At 38.5% G+C, this 20,455-nt stretch overlaps 1 protein-coding gene and 1 long non-coding RNA gene across 2 annotated transcripts in view; one reads left to right on the top strand and one right to left on the bottom strand.

Annotated features, from left to right (window-relative positions):
- LOC121465675 overlaps positions 1-6,360 on the bottom strand; it is a 32,208-nt gene extending 25,848 nt beyond the window's left edge. Inside the window, exon 1 of the long non-coding RNA XR_005976675.1 lies at positions 6,039-6,360. This is a non-coding gene — a long non-coding RNA (uncharacterized LOC121465675). The remainder of the gene's footprint in view (positions 1-6,038) is intronic.
- Positions 6,135-20,455, top strand: part of Dph6 (diphthamine biosynthesis 6) — a 110,860-nt gene continuing 96,539 nt past the window's right edge. Inside the window, exons 1-3 of the mRNA XM_041679003.1 lie at positions 6,135-6,225; positions 9,477-9,571; positions 12,323-12,516. Of these exons, the coding sequence (XP_041534937.1) occupies positions 6,203-6,225; positions 9,477-9,571; positions 12,323-12,516 (312 nt within the window). The 5' untranslated portion in view covers positions 6,135-6,202. The remainder of the gene's footprint in view (positions 6,226-9,476; positions 9,572-12,322; positions 12,517-20,455) is intronic.

Below are 20,455 nucleotides of genomic sequence, written 5' to 3'. Positions count from 1 at the left end.
AAAGATACACACAACTAAAAGGGAAATGGTGGGAAATTATATTCTAAACAAACAATCTAAAGGATATAATAGGAGTAGCTATATTTTCTGACAAACTGACTTAAAGTAAGTCTATTGATCAGGGCAATTTATCCAAAAGTATGCAATTATAAATCTAAATACGCATTTTAAAGTACTATTTCATTTGATAAAACAAAATTTGGGGGGCCAAAGTGAGAGATGGATTCGTATATAATAACAGTGAAGGAATCAATACCCTATTCTCACCAATATATAGACTTAATATTTATTTACCTGGACCAAAAAAAAATCAAGAAGTAAACATTAAGTAGACCTTAGAGACACTCATACAATATTCTATTCAAGAGTGATAGGAAAGATCTCTGTGTTGAAAATTACAAAACAAACTCAATAAATTATTAAAGATCATTCAACTTGATCATATAGTGATCAACTTGTTTTGGTTTCGGGCATTCATGTCTGGTTCAACAAATGCCAACTTATAAAATTATGCATCACATAAATAGAATAAGGGGTAAAATTATATCTCAAAAGAGATAGAAAATCAGTTAATAAACGTATCAAATCCAAAGCCAATAGCATACTGAACAAGAAAAAAACTAAAGTATCTCTTCTTTTTTCTATTGATTTTTATTGAGCTCTACATTTTTCTCTGCTCCCTTTCCTGCCTCTCCCCTCCCCTTAAAGTATCTCTTCTAATCAAAGAACAGAACAGAACAAAGTTATTCACTATTACTTATGGCAATGTATAAGAATGGCTTCCTTAATGGAAATAAGTTATTTCCTTTAGTAATCCCTTCATGAGCCCTCCCTCCTTTATTCAACATACCCAGGAACACAATATAGGAACTAAGTGCCATGAACTGGTGACCTAGACTGGGACTGGGTATATCAATAAAGCAAAAAACCTCTGTCTTAATAACCAACTCCTCCTTTTCCTGAACCCTGTGACAGGAACACTAAACAATAGTAAAAGTCCTTGAGCGCCTTCATTCAGGTGGACTGATACTCTTACACTATATTCTGAACCATTCTTTACATTTGCTTTGAATTACATTTCCTGTTACTCTCCAACTGTTGTATGTTTTTTGTTTCATTCTTAAGTAGGAAGCCCAAAATCTGGAAATATTAAGCCCAGACCCATCCATCCTCATCATGTTTTTGCATGTCATCCTGATGGTAATTGTCTTTCTTCAGCTTCTAGGTAGAGAATTCCATTAAGTATCTTTTGTGGAATGATAGAGTGATCAGAGATTCCCCTTACACTTTGGAAGATTTATTACTTGTTCATTCATTCATTCATCCATTCATTCATTTGGTTTTTCGAAACAGGGTTTTTCTGTGTAACAGTCCTAGCTCTCCTGAAACTATCTCTGTAGACCATGCTAGTCTCAAACTCACAGAGATCCCCCTGTCTCTGCCTCCCAAGTGCTGGAATTAAAGGTGTGCACCACCAACGCCTGGCTAATTTCCAAGATTTTGTGTATGTGTATGTGTACGTGTGTGCTCATGCACGTGCATGTGTGTACGTGTCCTTCAACTACAAATTATAACCTTGTTAGGTGCACTAATAATGGTTTTCAGATTGGCTCTTTCTTCAGGATTTGAAAAACACACTTCCATGTTGTCTAAGTCCGTAAAATTTCTTCTTAGAAATCTGCTATTAGTCTAAAGGGATTTTCCTTAAACTTCACTTAGTATGTTTCTCTAATATATTGAAGAATTCATTCCCGTGCACTTTTAAGATTTGGACTAAAAAGTTTTGCTGAGGATCCTCTCTGTTCATGTCTGTTTGGAGTTCTACAGTCATTGGCATCCATTTATTTCCCAAGATTAGAAACATTTCCTTAATCATCATTTCTTCCCCTTCATGTATAGCAACAATGCAGGAGTTTGATTTTTTTAATGATCTTCCAATGGTAAATAAGTTACACTTTTCTTCTTTTCTTCATGTTGGAACACGATAGATACTTCACAAGGCACAGGTTCATACTGTCTATGCTGCACCTGCCTTCACTCTTCACTAACATCAGAATGCAGCTATTTTGGCCTCCCAATGGGGAACACTGACTGGTAATTCTCTAGGAATTCTACAGGTCTTCAGCTTCAAATTGGTATTGCTGTGACATCCTACTGGTGAACTTTGCAGCTATAGGTTCTTGGCCTCTCTAATGTGAGGACAGTCACTGTTGGCCTACCTAGACCATGTCATGTATGCCAATCCACTAAATCCCCTAGTGCAACTGTGGGTCTGCTTGCCTAGGAACGAGACCTCAGGCCCCTTCCTAAGCTATGCACATCTGTGGATGAGGTAAAAGCTTGGGATTTGTCTATCCCAGAGTTAGCTCTGTTTAGTGCCTGGTAGGTATCATATGCAATCTAATATAACACATCAGTTAATATAATATAAAAATCTATGTCTATCACCCAAAAGCGTTGCTTATTTGGGGAGACTCTGGAGGTCAACAAAGAAATCGTATTTCCACATGTATCTCTCAGAACATGTAGGTATTTTAGGCAACTAACCAGCTGCCCATTTGAATGGAAAATTATAGTATGGTAGTCAAGGGCTATCCCATCTGGATTTAGATCTTGTTTTTACACTTATTATCTGCAGGACTTATACAAGGCTGTGCAACTTTTTCACTTATAAGTAAAGAGCATAGTGACTCTTAGCCCATATGTGTGCTATGAGGTTTCAATGAGTTACAGGCCCGCAGTAAACTATAACACATAAGTTTATGTACATATATATGCATATGTAATATAATAGATAATATAATTACATACACTCCCATGTGTATGTCTTTACAATTAAAGTTCACATAATTATTCCTTTTCTCCTGAATGCTCAGGTTCTTGTTCATGTTAGGCTAGTGCTCTGCCTCCAACCTATTACTGTCGTCTTAAAAATAAGTAGCCCTGTGGTATTCTGATGGCTTCCTGTTTGATATTTCAAGGGGGATACCACTTTTCTGGGCTGCTGAGGAATAACTACCTGTAGCATCTCTTGACGTGATTATCGGAGTCTTTATCAATCAGTGCATCAGTGAAACATACTGCCAAGGCAGCAGAATTCAGTGACAGCTTGCAAGCTTTTATTACCGGCAACAGTGTTTGGCTGTGGAGAGTTTCCTTAAGGAAACTGGCAAAGGACTGAGATTTCGGAGGCAAGTTTTCTGTTCACCTGGCTTGTTGGCCCTCTGGGCGAGGCAGTATTCATTTTTTATGTAATAGCTTTAGAGTGCAGAACACAAGCTCACAGTGCATTTGAAAGGTGGATCTCAGGGAAAACAGCTCAGTGAGTTACAAAATAAAATCGGCTATACTGAAAGGAAACCTTTTAACTTGTTGCCATTTACTGGGTTAAAGTCATCTATATGGCATCTGCGTGGAAAGCTATGCATATAGGGTTCTTGCTAAATCAAATGTTCTTGAAATTCGAGCAAATTATGTGTAGGCAAATGGATAGTAGTTAAAAATAAGTTTTCGCTATTAACTTAGGAGAGTTTTAAGAAACATTTTGCCAGGATCCACCATTAGTACGTTAGTTTGATCAACATTAGTGCATGTGTTTGGGAGTAAACTAAAGCATTTCTTTGAAAATACTGTTGTTTTTGAGTTAGACTCTCACAAATTTGGGTTGGCTCTCCTTCAAATACTACTCTTGGTTTGAATAAATTCTTCTCTGTACGTTTCTTGCTGGAACAGAGCACAATGTGAGAGTCTAAATTTCCTGCTCCTTCTCATGGGGTTTGGGGAGTCATTCTGTTTCACTGTGGCAGGCATGGGAGAGACAAACTCAAGAGCTATTTTAACATCAGTTATTAAAACCACAGGTGATAACCACTAGACGACAACCTTTGGATTCATCACAGAGCTCATCCAGGTCAAATTTTTAAGCTTCTCCTAACCTTTGACCAGGCATTAATAAACCTAAAACATTGGTAGTGTTCCATTATAGGCATGGAATTCCACTGAGTAGAGAATCCACACACACACAAATAAACCTTGCTTCACAAAAATGTAAGTACAGAATTGGGCCAGGTGCACAGTACCTAAGTAGTACACAGTGTGCTGTTTAGGTCAACTGAAGTCACTCATACGAATCAGTAGCTCTGACAGGAATCTGCCAGGCTGGGTGGTCATGTCTGAGGACAAAGGCATAGTGAGAAACCAGAGATCTCTATATATGACACGCGCTAGGAGGAAAACACGTATCTGGGAACCAAGGGTTGAAAATAATAATTGCCAAGGGCCTATTGAGGAACTTTGTTCCTTGCCTCTCACAAATTTAGCCAAAACATATTTCTTGGTCTTGCTCTTCAAAACGGGCTGAGTGGGGATTCATTTTACTTCAGATTATATAGTCAAAAGTTTAAGCACCCTGTATGCAAGGACTTTCAGACTAGAGTAATGGATTGTGTGGAGGAATGAGGTTTCTCAAGGTCACCCACCTACTGAATGCAGGAATCCACTTGGGTTCCCTTGTCCAACTGTACCTGTGAAATGACACATGCAGCTGATCCAGACTGCAAAGAATCTAATGTGCAATGAGTGCAACCCATTAGGAATGACAGGGAAAGCAGTAAGGAATACATGCTTAAGTGGTTGCTGAGCTTTATGGGAATATGGAGTGGACAGAGAGCAGTGCGCATACTAGTGGGGACTGAGGTTCATTGCATGTCAAGGGCTGTCATTTCTCCAGTTAGCTTCCATGTTTATGTTCTAGACAAGATTACAGACACCATGGAGCAGTTATGTCCCCACCATTCTGATGATGGGTTTCAGATTCTCTGGGTGCTGTGAGATCCACTACAAAGATTACACCAGATCAAGTATTCCCTGAACGGTTCTCCAAGAGTAAATACAGATGAGATACTAGAGCTAAGCCACTGTAGCTCACTTTGTGGTTCTTGTAATGGACAACTTGGGCTTAGAATAAAGGTTTCTAAGAAGAGACAATACATGAAGCACTGGAGTACTAGATCAACCGGGAAAGTTCATTGGCTGAGAGAACGTTGAGAAAGAAATCTCAAGGGGTTAAAAGGAAAATGCAAAGGATAATATAAAGGTGTGGTAGGAAGATTGTGGGGAAGCCTCTAAAAACTGGTTGACCTTGGTAAACCACCTGACTTCATCTTCCACTACTCTCTGTCAGTCTTCCCCAGATACAGTAATCTGCTTTGTTCTTCTGCTACAAACTTGAGGGTCACAACCTGTGCCCCGAGCCAAGTCCTTCCACCAATCTTTAATTAAAATCCAATTAAAAGACACAAGTTAAAGTCAAAATCAGAAAGGGAGATTTATTCACATGGCTACATTGAGAAAATGGATTCGGGGAATTCACTAGATTTCTCTCTGTGTCTCTCTCGCCTCTCCTTTCTTCTCTCTCTCATGTGTGTCTGTGTGTGACTGTCCAATATTTTCCACGTTTTAACATATGACTCCCCTTTGAAACTGTACAGTGTATCACCTGCGTTCTTCAGCTCTGCACAAACTCTGTGCTCAGGGATGTAGGGAGAAAGGTTGATCTGGGCAGCACCCTTTGATTCCAGGAGCCCCAGTGATTATTACTACTTACATGACACTGAGTAAGTACTGAACAATGTATTGGAAATTAGATTTTCTTTCTGGTTCATGGAGTGCAAGTTTCTTAGTATTTGTACTAGGAAAACGCTAAATACAGTACAGGAGGCCTAGACCACACAGCCTCAATGGTTCACAGGACACAGATGGAAGTCTCAAAGTTAAAAGTGTTCAGGTATTAATGGTTTCTTCAAGAAACGAGAGAGTCTAAGTTCCCTTCGAGGGGCAGTGTTTCAAAACTCGGCGCTTGTGACTTGACTTACGTCCCAGTCAAACCCAGACCTTCAAGCGGCTTAATAAGGACAGCGCCCTTTCCCGGGCAGCTTCACTGCCCTTACTTAGGTGGTTAGGCTGTGCCTAAACTTTTTTTTTTCTCCCCCTTGGCCTGTACATCCATATAGCGGATAACAGGTGCTGAGACTACCTACCCTGGACGCCCGTTTGTTCAGCAAGATGCTGAAGGGGCAGTAGGATGGTCGCGGACAGGCAGCGCAGCAGACACCCGGGCGAGGACCCGCGCGCGTCACTGGATCCGCTACAGGGCCGGGGCCTGGCGTCCGCGCCTGCCGCACGCACGCGCACTGCACCCAGCATGAGGGTCGCGGCCCTGATCAGGTAACGAGGAAGGGGGTCCATCTCCCTCCTCCCGGGCAAGGCTAGGCCCTGACTCGGCCGCTGTAGGCACCTCGGGAATGACTTCTGGAAGAGCCGCGTGGGCGGGCCAGCGCCCCGGCCACCGGAAGAGGCGGGACGATCTGCTCCGAGTGTCCCCGGTCTGTGCGCTTGCTCCCTGGCTGTCTTGGCAAAGCTGCTCTGTGCTGCTGCCTGGGTCCTCAGCCCTGGGCGCATGCTCAGCACACCTGTTGGACTTTTAAATGCTCTGAAGTCTGAGACCCGCTGTTAATGTCACTGACTTGTTTCCAGTTTTCATCCTCTGTATTTTCCGTCAGTCTGAGAGATCTTTCCTAGGCTCTCACTGGCCCGACCTTTCTCCTAAAATCTACCTCATTCTCATCTCACTTCCCACATCACGAGCTTGGCAGGGATGGCCTCAGGATCCATAAATAGCTTAGGATTGCTTATATGAGTTAAACACCTGCATTGGAACAGCCTACTGTCGAGTAATATTCCCTCTAGTGGAGCTGAGACTCTGCTGGTTTAGGCTAGAGGTGTCTGAACTTGTACTGGATGCAAAGAATTTGCCTTATCGACCTTTGGCAACCAAAGGATTATTCTAAAAGTAGTTTGAAATCCATAGTAAATTACAAGTCTAGATACTGTAACTGATAAGCAAACACAGCCAGATGTGTTTCGGTTTCTATACCTGAAAATGATAATGGAAATACTAGCAATATTAGAGACAACGTTTGAAACCCTTAAATATTTTTGTTTCTTGAGATACAGACCCCAGTAAAGTGTAGGTTCAATTATATTGCTTCAGGCTTTCTTGTTACCACAATGAAGCATACTTAGCCTTGTTTAATGCCAAGGTAAATGGTGTTAGTCGATGGTGTTTTATCAGACTTTTGATGAGCCATAGTTCAGTGCCTCTTTAGTGACGGGAAAAAAAAAACGCCTTTTTAACGAAATTATACTGTAATGCCACTGTAATTTAATAAATTTTCTCCATAAAGTGAATAATGACGTTTTAACTATTATGATTATTTGGTGAGGAGAGATAAAAGATAAAAGTAGGCCAGGAGGCTAGTGATTGGAATTTAGTTCACAAAAAGCTCAACTGATAGAACAGTTGAAACTGGAAAGGAGGAATGGTTAGTATGGTCTGTTCTCAAAATACTCAGTATGCAGGTATCTTACATTGGTAATAAGTTTTGGAATAATGAAGTGCTATTTAAAACCTTGCCACATTTTAAAGGACTGTATGCTAGAAGAATCCACAGAGTAAATATACCTATTTTTGTGTGTTGTATATTTTGTGGTGTGTGTGTGTGTATATATGTGTGTGTGTGTGTATAACATGTGAATTTATATATTTAAATATATATTTGTGTATAATGTAAATATACATTTAAGCTTCATTGTGATAAATAGTTGTATTGTGTATGTGTGCGCATGTATTATGAATGTGTGTACAACAGCAGATTTGGTATAAGTATATTTTAAGACAAAATGGAATACATTCATACATATCATCAGTTCAACGACTTAAGTACCTCTTAGAATTTCACTGTTGTATGTAAACTTGAAGATTTGTCTAGGCAGGATATTTTCTATGTATATTGAAGCATATAAACCTAAATACATTGTAGCTAAGCTTGTACCTGAACCCTTTCTCAAACAACAACAACAACAAATCTGTTTTGCATGACTTACACAGGGTGCCCAGGTATTTATGGAAGATTGCTTCCAGGACCCCCAGGAAAACCCAAATCTTCAGTTGCAAAGTCCTTTGTATACAATGATTTGTACATCATTTTATGAACCTATATCCATTATCCCATCATATGCTTTAAACTATCTTTAGAGGATGTGATACCTGTAGAATAAAATTCTATGTTACTAGCGATTATGTTGCACCTTTTAGTGAATTAACAATAAAATAAGCTACATGTTCAGTAGATTATTGTTAGAGGTATCTGCCCCTAAAATTTTTTGATTTACAATTGGCTGAATTCATAGATGTGAACCCTACTGCTATGGAAGGTTGGCAGAAGGGCTGACTGTACTTAGCTACTTTAGCGAATAAAGTTGTCAGCATTCGTAAGATTCTGTGCCCTTGAAAGTTGTTTGTTCTTTGAATACTCTGTGTTCTGCAGAACATAGCTTCGGAAATACTTTGAAATCATATCTAAACAGTTGACATATCGTAAACCATAAAGCTAAGTAATGAATGTGGGTGTTTCCCCTTGAATCCTCAATCTGTTATACAATCTTTTTGGTTTTTTTTTCTTGTTTGGGGGCAGCATAGTAATAGGTTCTGAGAGAGAAAGTTATAAAGACCTGCTTAGGAGCATATCTGAAAGCAAGGATCCTGGATGTCTTAAACGCTCCTTTGTCCTTTGTATTGTGTCCCTCTTGAGAAGACCTACAATGAAACTGACTAGGCAGTGATGGCTGACATATTGATTATACTAATGTTTCACTATTGATATGTGTCAGCATTTTCATTGTATAGACTTTAGAATCAATCATATCAGGCTCTATTACAGTTTGGATTGAAATTTTTAATATCCTTTGATGGGTATTGGTAGACAATAGGTTTTATGTAGTTGGAACAGATTAAATAATGCTTTACTTTATGTTTATGGGTGTTTTACATACATGTGTATCTATACACCACTTGCTAACCTGGTGCTTATGGAGGCCATAATGGTATTGGATCCCCTGGAACTGGAGTTACAGATAGTTGTGAGCATTCATGTGAGTGTTTGGGATTGAAGCCAGGTCTTCTGAAAGAGCAGCCAGTAGTCTGACCACCAAACAATTTCTGCCCACCCCCCACAGATTTTTTTTTTAATTAAGGACTTTCATCTAAGGAAGATATGGTATAAGCATTTAGCTAGGATACAGAATATCATTTTAAATAAGTTTTTATGTGCATAGCACTTTTTATCTTATGTAAAACTACTGTTATAAATATACTTTGATTAGAACTTCTGTATTGTAGATGCATGTAATTTTCTAAGTTCCTAGATGTAGCAGCCTTAGACATTCAGATTCATGTGCTCAGTTTTCTTCCTATTTACAAATGTGTGCCTTCTTATGCTGTAATTGTGGTACAGTCCCTCATGGAGCCTGAAAAGCAAAGTAGTGATGTGATTGATTTTGATGTCCAGTGATTCTGTGTTTAATGATGATCAGGAGCCTGGCATTCATACCCTGCTCTCTCCTGGCTTGTTTTTCAGCGGAGGGAAGGACAGCTGTTACAACATGATGCAGTGCATTGCTGCGGGGCATCACATTGTTGCTTTAGCAAATCTAAGACCAGATGAAAACCAAGGTAAGGATCTGACTTTTTTGGTCCTTTCTCTAGATGACTGCAGCTCTACTTCATTATTGCAGGTTGGTAAGAAATAGTCTGTTGCCTCACTGGGTCTTAGTTTACAATGTATGAGTGCCACTGGTCCAAAGGTGCCCTCTACTATTTTAGATGTAGTGAAGCCTGTAAGCCTTCCCTTTGTACTCACCATAGATGATGAGCCTCATGGGAGGAGATGTAGACTTAGACTTTCCTTTGAATGCCACCCAGCTCTTGGAAGCTCTGTACCTCTAGTAGGTGCTTATTGGCGGACCAGTGAGTACTGAACTCATTCGAATTAGCCAGTTTACTTCTGGGGGAATATTTGAATAATTCTGAAAGTGATGTGGGAAGATGGAAATTGAGAATATTTTATAAGAAGAAGGGAAACAGGCTTACAAAGGATGTGGGGTAAATCTAACTTAAAGCATGAGAAGTCTATGAAGGTGATAGGACTGCTTTTATTATGAAGGTGATAGGACTGTGCTGCAGCTTTTATTATGAAGGTGGTATTTATTATGACGATGATAGGACTGTTCTGCAGCTTTTATTATGAAGAAGCAGCAAAACTCTTGTACAGACCGTGCTGTTACGAAAGGGGAGACCCTATCCATCCCTTGCATCAAATTGGGCAAGTGAGTCTTTTTACCTGTCTTTAAAATTCTTAGTACTAAAAAAAAAAGTTCATATGATGTGTACTGCACATATGAAGTGATTTCCATCCCTTGAATTTCTGTGGTGTCCATCTTTCAACCTGAGCTATTTATTGTGTAAAAGATCATTGTTGTATAATCTTCCATGTGTTAATTTTGCTGACAGAACAGTGAAACGACAAGCAAGTATATCTTTTGCACTTATTAATAGAATAGAGGCCTTTATTAGAATATTGTTAGTGATGGAAAAATTCAATGGTAAATGTATTTAGAACATTATGCATTAAAAAGCTGGGACTATCAACTTACCCCGAGTAATTGGTGTAGAAGAGGGTAGGTTGTTGTGGGGCAACAATGGACAGGGTTTGGTAGTATCGATTAAAGTCAGCAGGATGTTGGAACTGTTGAATGAGTCACTGAATGATTTTTTTTTTGTACTCTTTAAATGGTCTGAAAGGAACCTCACTGAGAAATGCATGGCTCCATTGAAGAGCAAAGCTGGGTATAATATATTCGCAACGTATCATGCTTTTCACAGTATGGGTTTACAGTAAGTAATAGGGATAGTGTGCAGTTGTCATAAAATTCCTAGAGCCATCCCTTTCAGTCTGTAGTAGGACGTTTTGTGGTGTGCTAATGCAAGTGCTTTAGGCCACAGTGGAGGCTTTGGTTTTCTTTGTTCTCACACCAGTAGCTGCTGTGAAGCGTCCACTCAGGAGGCTGTTGTGGTAAGGACTACACGGAGCCCTAAGGAAAACAGGTTGGGTTTTGAAGTCATTACAATGTCTAGTAGTCGTACTCATTTCAGGATGCTTCTTGCTATGAAGCTCGTTTTGTGGAATAAATTGATTGACCAATATTCTTTAGTAAAAACACATTAAAGACTCGTTAACTTGGTAGGATGGAAGACTGAAAAGTTTTAGGGTGAGCTGACTAAATCTGTGTTTCAAAGTTTAGGATAAGGACTAGACTTACAGGAATGTGTGAATATTGTTTTGTAGGAAGCCACACAGCTGTGGGGGTCAAGCCAAAATGAGATGGCACATGATGATACTCCTGGCTGTTGAAAGACTGTTAGTCATTCCCTTCCACATTTGAAAACATGCATGTGCATGTGTGTCTGTCACAACTAAACAGTTTCGATGGCACTAAACTCTAGTTTCAGTATCATTTCTCCCATATCTTCTCTGTATGAAGAGATCATTTTGAGAGGTAATTCATACTCTGTCCTATATTGGAGGAACGCAGAGCATATTAATCTGTGAAAAATTTCAACAAACTCATCTATTTAGACTTATTTACTTACATACTTTTAAAACATATTTGACATGTAATCTCTTTCCATGTTTTAAATATTAATATTTTATGGGATTTGTATTCTGGAGAATAGATTTTAGAAGATGCATCAAAGACTGCCTATCATTTTATCACATAACTATAATATAGTTCCTAATCTATTACAAATAATGCTGTAATGAATGCTTTACCTATAACAATATGTGTGAAAATTTGAGACAACTGGTGATTATATCATGCATTAGATTCACTTATCCTGTTTCCAAAATATGTTGGTAATTGCTCTAACAAATTGTGAATTATATGTATATGTTTTGTTGATGTATTTATTATAAAACATAGCAAGTGTATCTATTTTTTTTCTGCCAAATATATTTTACTTACTAAGCAGGTATTTATTTAAGAGAAATTTTTATTAAAAGTCTAGTTTATTTTTTGAATAACCTGAATGATTTGGATAAATTTATGTAATTTAATTTCTAATTGAATAAACTAATTAAAAATTTATTGGGTTCATTACTCTTATATTTAAGAATTGTATATAATTTTAAAAATATAAATGTAATCCTGTTACTAATTAGAAACTCAGATGATTAGAGCTGAGCTGAACTGAATTTAGCTGAGACAAATGTGTAGTGTCCATGTATTATCTCACTATAACTGCGGGGAGATACGGTACACTTTCAAGCTTAGTGTTGACTAGTCTTCAAATGAAAAAAGTTGCTTCCTAAAGCCTATTTGTTTTCACTCTGTCTTACTAATTATTTCTATTTAACTATTACAGTGGAGTCAGATGAATTGGATAGCTACATGTATCAGACAGTGGGTCACCATGCCATTGACCTGTATGCAGAAGCAATGGCTCTTCCCCTGTACCGCAGAACCATAAGAGGAAGGAGCTTGGAGACAGGAAAAATGTATACCACACGGGAAGGTGATGAGGTTGAAGATCTCTATGAACTATTGAAACTTGTTAAGGTATGCAGAGTGACTAACTATCCCTTTTGAACTTTGTAACTTTCATTTATTGAATTATTTAATATTAAATAGTTTGTATCTGTTCATAGCCCAGCTATTTTTTGAAAGGATATTTTTATCTTTTAGGTGGAAGGTAACAAAAATTTGCTGGTTTGTCTTTATGTTAGACTATGGAAAAGTAAGACTTTAAGTATAGATTTATATCTAGGCTTATCACATGATTTTTTTCAACATATTGTGTGTGTGTTTTGCCTGCATATATGTTTGTATAACATATGTATATCTGGTACCTACAGAGGCCAGAAAAGGGAATTTGATTTCCTGAACCGAGACTTACAGATGGTTATAAACCTCCATGTGAGTGCTGGATCCCAGCACCTTTAACTGCTTAGCCATCTCTCAAGCACCCTCATAAAATGGTATTTCTTTTCCTTCAGGGTATTGAAAGACAATAGCAGTCAATCTTTTTCTTTAACAGATTTTAAATCCCTACTAAACAAGTTGATGAGTCCCATTTCTTTATTAGATTAGAGTTTCTAGTTGCAAGAGTAAGACAAGGAACAGACAACATGGCTGTTGTGGAAGAGTACCATGAGAAGGAGAGACCAAGGTGACAGCAACTGATAGCCTAAGATAGCCAGGGATGTGCTGGCTGGGATGGCCAGTGAGACCTCTCCCATTAGGTTACGCAGACTGGAGACCAGAAGGAAGGAAGTCAGAGCTGAGCTTTCAATAAATTTGTCAGAATTATTAATTAATAAGGCATTATATGTATTTTTTGTTGTTGTCTGTCATTTATTTAAGAATAGTTCCAGCACAGAAAATCTTGGAGAGAAATGTGGGCTCATCTATCTACTAGATAGCTCACTCAGTGAATGTAGAAGGAGATGATAGTAACGATCATCCTTGCATGCTCATTGATAATCAGTTATTGAGGATAGTTCAGCATTCTTCCTAAAACAAATGTTTATTCAACCACTGTACATATTCAGTTCACATAAGGCATACTGATGGGGGACTCAAGTCAGTGTGTACTGAATATCTCAATACTTTTACAGGGGAAAGAAAAAGAGTTCCGTCCTTTCCTGTACCATTGCATTTTTTCACTCTTTAGTTCAACCTTCTCCCAAGTTATGTAATGAACATTTCTTAATTGAAAATTTATAATATTAATCAAAATTTTATATTGGTTAACAGTTTTGATTAAGAAAAATACCAGATAGCCAAATACATTTAAGGTAGTTTAATGAAAACAGTTCCTATTTTGTATGTCAGAACTTTTTTATATTCAAAAGAAGCACAGGAGCTGTTTTGCAGCATGCTGTTTAGTTTGACAGCATTTGAAGTGGAGACTTTGCAGAGGCTGGTGTTGGGAACTGCATGCTCATTTTAACTACTGTGATTGCACAACAAGGAGGAAGGAAAAGACTTCTGCTCTCCGTGGTTGTCTCTCTAGAAAGGTTGGAGATTTAAAGATGAGATCCAGATTTTGTCTTTGCACATTTGTTTTTCCAGACAACACTGAAACTGGATATCAACATTTCAGTATAAAACAATATTACAAAATGATGGAACCTGCACTAGAAATAATTGGGTTGCTTAAAAATCACAAATGTGATAACTTTGAAGAAATCCTGTGATAATAACGACCATCCAGGAAAGGGAATGATAATAAATTACTAATCAGTTTAATTAAAAGTGAGCAGATTAGCAGTAATTAAGAAGAAATTCCCCTTCTCTCCATGCTGTCTTTGGAGAAATGGATGCTTTGCCATTATCTTGATAGTAACCGTCAATTATGACATAAATTAATGCTAATGTTAAATCTTGACAACTTCTGCTTTGGAATTTCATACATGATAATTATAACTATAGTTGAAAGAGATGTTATCAAGTTGTCTGGGACTAAATAGTATCTTCTTTTCCTATGTAAAAATATTAATTTTACTATAGGATATTTTAAAGACATCAATATCAGAAATCTATTACTTTTATGAAAAAAATTGTATAGCTAAGCTTTTAAAGTTAAATCCATTTGTGAAACACTGGTGCAAAGATTTCAGTAGAGGTCTCATATATTCTCATGAATAATTGAGTAATTATAGAAAAAAACTAACTTAGGAATGGCTATAATTTCCAAATTTGTCTCAACTTTCTATAAGCAAAAGAACTGCACTTTAAGCTTTTGAATGTTAATGCAGTATTGAAGTGCCAGGACTTACTTTTGTTTCATTTGTTTATTCCTAACAGGTTTCTTGCATGTGTTACATATGTCTTTTGTTTTTATAGATTTTTCCCTTCAAATATGAGAGCCATGTTTTTCTAGGGTGAGCTTCATTTTGAAAATAATTCAATCTGTTTAAGTAGCAAAGTCCTAGGATTATAAACTCCAGGAAGGTTAGAATTACAAATTTTCTGATTTGTTGAAGTCAGGAAAATGTATGAATCCATCATATCCCTTCAGTTGTTAGGTACCTGTGAGTCTCATATTGGTATCTGAAGCTATTTGCTGGGTGGTGATGGCACTTGCCTTTAATCCGAGCACTCAGGAGGCAGAGGCAGGTGAATCTCTGTGAGTTGGAGTTCTGCCTGGTCTACGAGAACTAGTTACAGGACAGGCTCTATAGAGAAATCCTGTCTCAAAAAACCAAAAAAAAAAAAAAAAAAAAAAAGTTGGTTGTATGATGTCTCTTTTGTATTCTAGTATTGAAGTGTAATGTGATTCTCTTCTAGTTTAATATGGTGTAACCTTCTTTTTCTGAAACCAGTAATTTATGAATTGTGTTCAAGGTTTTTTTTTATTGAAGCCTATTAAAAGATACAAATTGGCATTATTTTTTTTATAGAATCATATTTAAGGATCTATTTTTTTCCTCTCTTTTGATTTGGTACTGTTTCTTTCTAGATATGAGGTTTCTTCTCACTATCTCCATTTTGGTGGAATGTTTTTTTAAGACATTTCCAAATGGCAGATCCATTCAAAGTCTTACACTTTGAAAGTGTTTGTATTTTGCCCCACAGTTTTTACTGAACATTACTGAAAGAATGCTTTCCTGTAAAGTCTTCTATAATTGCCTAGTGATAGGATATCTCTTTGAAAGCTTGTTCCTGTTTGGTGACAGCCTTATGGCCCAAATGATAACCTTTATGTCTAGCCCACTTACAGTAGAGCCTTCCTCTTCTGTCTGTACTGGTCCAGGGATGGTTTGTCCTAACAGAATATAGCACTGGCAATTGACAGAAGCTGTGTTCTTCCACTTGTCTAGAGAGAGGTTGACTATGGGATATAGATATTTAATAGCCTTTGCTTTTTACTTTTTGTTTTGAAAGGGAAATAGTTAATGTCAAATATAATAGAAAAAATGGCAGAGCCAGATGACTTATAGTGTAAGGATGGTTCTGGGAAGTCCTCTTTTGTGAATTGTTTGATAATTTTCTCTTCTTGATTTTCTTCATGTTCCGCCACCCCCCCCCCCCCCCGCACAAACACCCAGCACTGCCTAGTCAGAAATTACAGTTTGTAGGATGAATCTTTATGTAACTTCTATTTTCCCAAATATTTTTCTTGTCTGTCATTAGTAAGGACAGATGTTTCTTGGGGACCAGAATGGGTCCTATCTGGTTTGGTGGTGGTGGTGTGTGTGGAGGGGGGGGGGGGGTCTGGGCACATGTGTACACGCATGTGGAGGCCAGAGGTTAATATTTTTTCACACAGCATCTCTGAGTAGGCCAGGAGGTAGTAATTGGACAGAATACAGAATATCTGGCCAGCAAGCCCCAATAATCTTCCTTTTTTTGTATCCCCAGGACAAGAAATACAGGCAAGCTGCTATATCTGGGTTTGTTTGTTTGTTTTTTGGTTGGTTGGTTGGTTTTTGTTTTTGTTTTTTTACCTAGATGCTGATAAACTGAACTCAGACACCGCATAGGCTGCATGCTTGCCAGGAGGCCCCCTATCTACTGAGCCATGTCCCCAGCTCTATGCCTTTTCGTTATTGTTTTTTCTGGAATCCTTTTTATTTTTGTGTTGAGGTTTTTAAAGCAGTATTTCTCCAATAGCTAAGAACTTTCTTTATTCATTGAGTTTTCTTTTTCCATATAGATGATTTTCTTTTTCTGTAGTAGCCACATCCCTTGTATCATTCTTAAAATATAAGTACAAGTTTTTAAATCCTATCTGGTGCTTCCTCAGCTGTTCCTATTTTCTTTCTTTTTTTTTTTTTTTTCTCGTGCTGTGTAAGAATAAGAGAAGAGCTGACTGTAACCACATTGGTTTTAGTTTTCCCAGACATGGCTCAGATTTGTGAACCTGGAGTTCATGATGGTGTGGCTCCCCTGGCTCCTTCTTCCTTGTTCTCTTCTAGGCAGCAGCAGATTATGCTTTCTCTACTGACTCATCAGTTATCAGCCTTTTATCTTCTTTCTGATTCACTCAAGAAGTTGAGATATTCTGGCTCCGATAGATCCCTGCTGCTCTTGTTTTTGATAGGTTGTACCTTTGTGTCATTTAATAGAATTTCAGCATCCAGAAGCCCATGTTAACTTCGTTCTAGTGGGACATATCTAATGTGCGTCTGACTCTTGAGCATGCAGTCTCAGTCTTCCTCCTCTAACCTTACTGACACTCCTTTTGTACTCATTTGTTCATAGGCATCTCAGCTTGGCAGTGACCTTAAATTCCTTATAACTTAAATATGGTAATTAGTGAATAATTGCTTTCTTAAATGAATAATTTAAGAAATATTTGTTATAGGATAATTTCTTTAAAATGGAGTATTTACTGTTGAAAGTAAATTGTAAAATACAATACAAAATGAAGGTACCTTCACCTTTGCTTTTACAGAATATGGGTTGCTGTCTTACATTTTCTGATAATTTATTTTTTACCAGAGAGAAGTTCTAGCCAATCACTTTATCACTTTTATTTTTATTTTTCTACTACTTTTTTCTTTTATTAAAAATAGATTTTTTTAATACACTATATTCTGGTTATGGTTTACCCTTACCCAGTTTGTCTGAGATCCTTCCTCCCTCCCCTCCTATCCTAATCCACATCCTCTCTGTCTCTCCTTAGAAGACAAACAGGCATCCAAATAATAAAATAAAACCAGATAAAACAGAAACAGACAAATCAGAATAAGACAAAACAGACAAACAGCAGTGTGGTAGAGCATGACACTCTTAATCTCAGGGTCGTGGGTTCGTGCCCCACGTTGGGCGCCATTCTGTTGAGGGAGCTGCAGGGCTGCGTCCCCAGCACTCCAGCTCCCGGCTGCCTATTCGATTATGCCCCGAAATAATTACACGGACACTGTATTCTTTTAAACACTGCTTGGCTCATTATATCTAGCCTCTTCTCAGCTAACTCTCGCACTTGGACTAGCCCACTTCTAATAATGTGTGTAGCACTCCAAGGTGTGCTTACCAGGAAGTTTCTAGCCTACGTCCATCCTGGGTCGGAGATTCATTGTGTCTGCCCGGGAGAGGGGAGCATGGCCTCTGAGTTTACTACCTCTTTCTCCCAGCATTCTGTTCTGTTTACTCCTCCCACCTATGTTTTAACCTATGAGGGCCAAGCAGTTTCTTTATTTTTTAACCAATGACCTTCCTCCATCACAGCAGAAAAAAAAAGTATGAGAAACATATATAAACAGAGAGACACAGGATAACACATACAGGAATGCCATAAAAACACAACACAGGAAGCCATAATACATATGCAAAGACTCTGGAAGGGGTAAAATGCCTTGATAAAACATTATGAGACAAGGAATTTTCAGCGATGTCATTGTTTTCCTGTTGTGGGACCTACTGTTTAAGAGTGGTTTGTATCCACAGTGAGACTCTATTGGGGAGAACTATTTTTTCATTTACAAGTGGCTGCCAATTGGAAATAGCTTCTGTGTTAGGAATGGTGCTGTGTTTAGTGCTTCTCTCAGTCCTGGAATTCCATCTGGCACAGGGCTTGCACATGCTCTCACAGTGCTGTGCGTTCATATGTGCGTCAGTCCTGCTGCTGTGTTTAGAAGGCCTTGTTTGTTTTCTTGGTGTCCTTCATCCCCTCTGACTTGTATGATCTTGAACCTTCCCTTTCTCTTCATCAGGGTTCCTGGAGCCCTAAGGGGGAGAAATTTGATAGAGACCTTCCACTTAGGACAACTGACTGTTCTAGTGTCTCTTACTCTCTCCTCATCATCTACTGTGGCTCCTAGTTAGTTACTATCTATTGCGGGAGGAAACTTTCCTTTCATGATTCTTTTAATGATTTATTTATTTTTGTTGTATTTGCATTAGTATTTTGCTTGCATGTATGTCTGAGGGTGTTGGATCCTCTGAAACTGGAGTCACTGAGCAGTGAGCTGTCATGTGGGTGCTGGGAATTGAACTTCAGTGTATCAGAAGAGCAACCAGTGCTCTCAACTGCTGAGTCATCTTTCCAGCCTGGAGGAGGAAGCTTTTCTGATGATGACTGAGGAAGACACTGATTTATGAGTATATCCGAATGTCATGAGTATTCATTTTATGGCTACCCTCCTTTAGCAGAACGGTAATGTTTGTTTTTCCTTAGGTTCCAGACCTATATGTTCCAGGTCATGCCCTCCTCAGCTGTATCAGAATGGGCTCCATATCATGGAGTGGGCCTTAAATCCAATCAGATACTAGTTAGTTACTGCCATAAATGTGTCACTATTGCCCTAGCATATCACTGCAGGCAGACCTTTGGATGCTGAAGAGTTTGTTTGGGGGATGTCGTTTACCTTTCTGCTTTGCTTGCTTGCAGACTCCCTTTTACACCATGAACACTGGTCCATAGTGTAGTAAACTGGAGCGGTGGGGCTGTGTTCCCAGCACCCCGGCCGCCTGGCTAGCTTATGCCCCGAAATAATTACACGGACACTGTATTCTTTTAATCACTGCTTGGCCCTTTAGCTCTAGCCCTTACTGGCTAATTCTGATATCCCAATCAACCCATCTCTAATAATCTGTGAGCACTGGTCTTAGTGAGCACCAGTCTTACCGGGAAGATTCTAGCCTACGTCCATCCTGGGTGGGAGCTTCATCGCGTGTGTCTGCCCGGGAGTGGAGCATGGCGTCTTTTCTCCAGAGAGCAGAGCTGTCAGTCTGAGCTCACTTCCTCTTCCTCCCAGCATTCTGTTCTGTTTACCCCTCCCACCTATGTTTTAACCTATGAGGGCCAGCCAAGCAGTCTCTTTATTGCTTAACCAATGAAATCAACAGATTGATATATGACACTCCCACATCACCATAGGGATAAAGGTTCTAGGCAGGTACCAAGATGGCTTCTTCATGTTCAGTGAGTTGTGTAGGGTTTGTCTTTAGCAATAGGGCCTTACTGTTAGTTTTTTGGAGAGTAATAATTGTCTGAAGGTTCTTATTGGCTCCTTCGGCCAGTAACTCAATTACACGTGACCAATTCCTAGGACTGAAAGCTTTGTTTGGTGATCAGAGATATCCAACTGGGGCTCTATCTTCCCCATTTAATCAATTTTAAATAAAATACGATTTGTTAAAAATACTGTAAAGGTAAGTTTAGCAGCAAGTAAAAATATAGGACCCAATTAGATAATCAAATGTAGTGTTGTTTTATCCTGTTTTATTTTGTTTCTCTTCCTAGCCTCTGTTGACTATTTAGTAAGAACTCTTGCAGTTAGAAGTTAGTTCCTATTTACATTCTTTCTAGTGTAATTCTAGAAAAAGCTCTAGTCGTCTTACACAGCTTAAAGAAAAATGTCCAATTTTATGTCATTGTTCTTTGGCCTGACATAACAGCCTTGACTTTGCAATCTGAGATTTTCATAATTTAGTTATTCATAATTTCCTGCCTTTAATATCCTGTAAACATAGTGAACTTTGTATCTGGGTGTTAAACTGAGGTCTTCTGCAAAGCAGTGTTCACTCTAGCCCATAAAATGAGTGT

The sequence above is a fragment of the Microtus oregoni genome, unplaced genomic scaffold (genome assembly GCF_018167655.1).
Source record: "Microtus oregoni isolate MIOR12 unplaced genomic scaffold, Mior012 000031F_ref0000149, whole genome shotgun sequence".
NCBI classification, from domain to species: domain Eukaryota; kingdom Metazoa; phylum Chordata; class Mammalia; order Rodentia; family Cricetidae; genus Microtus; species Microtus oregoni.
The sequence above is the reverse complement of the archived record's forward strand: the minus strand, read 5'-3'. Positions and strand labels throughout refer to the sequence as shown.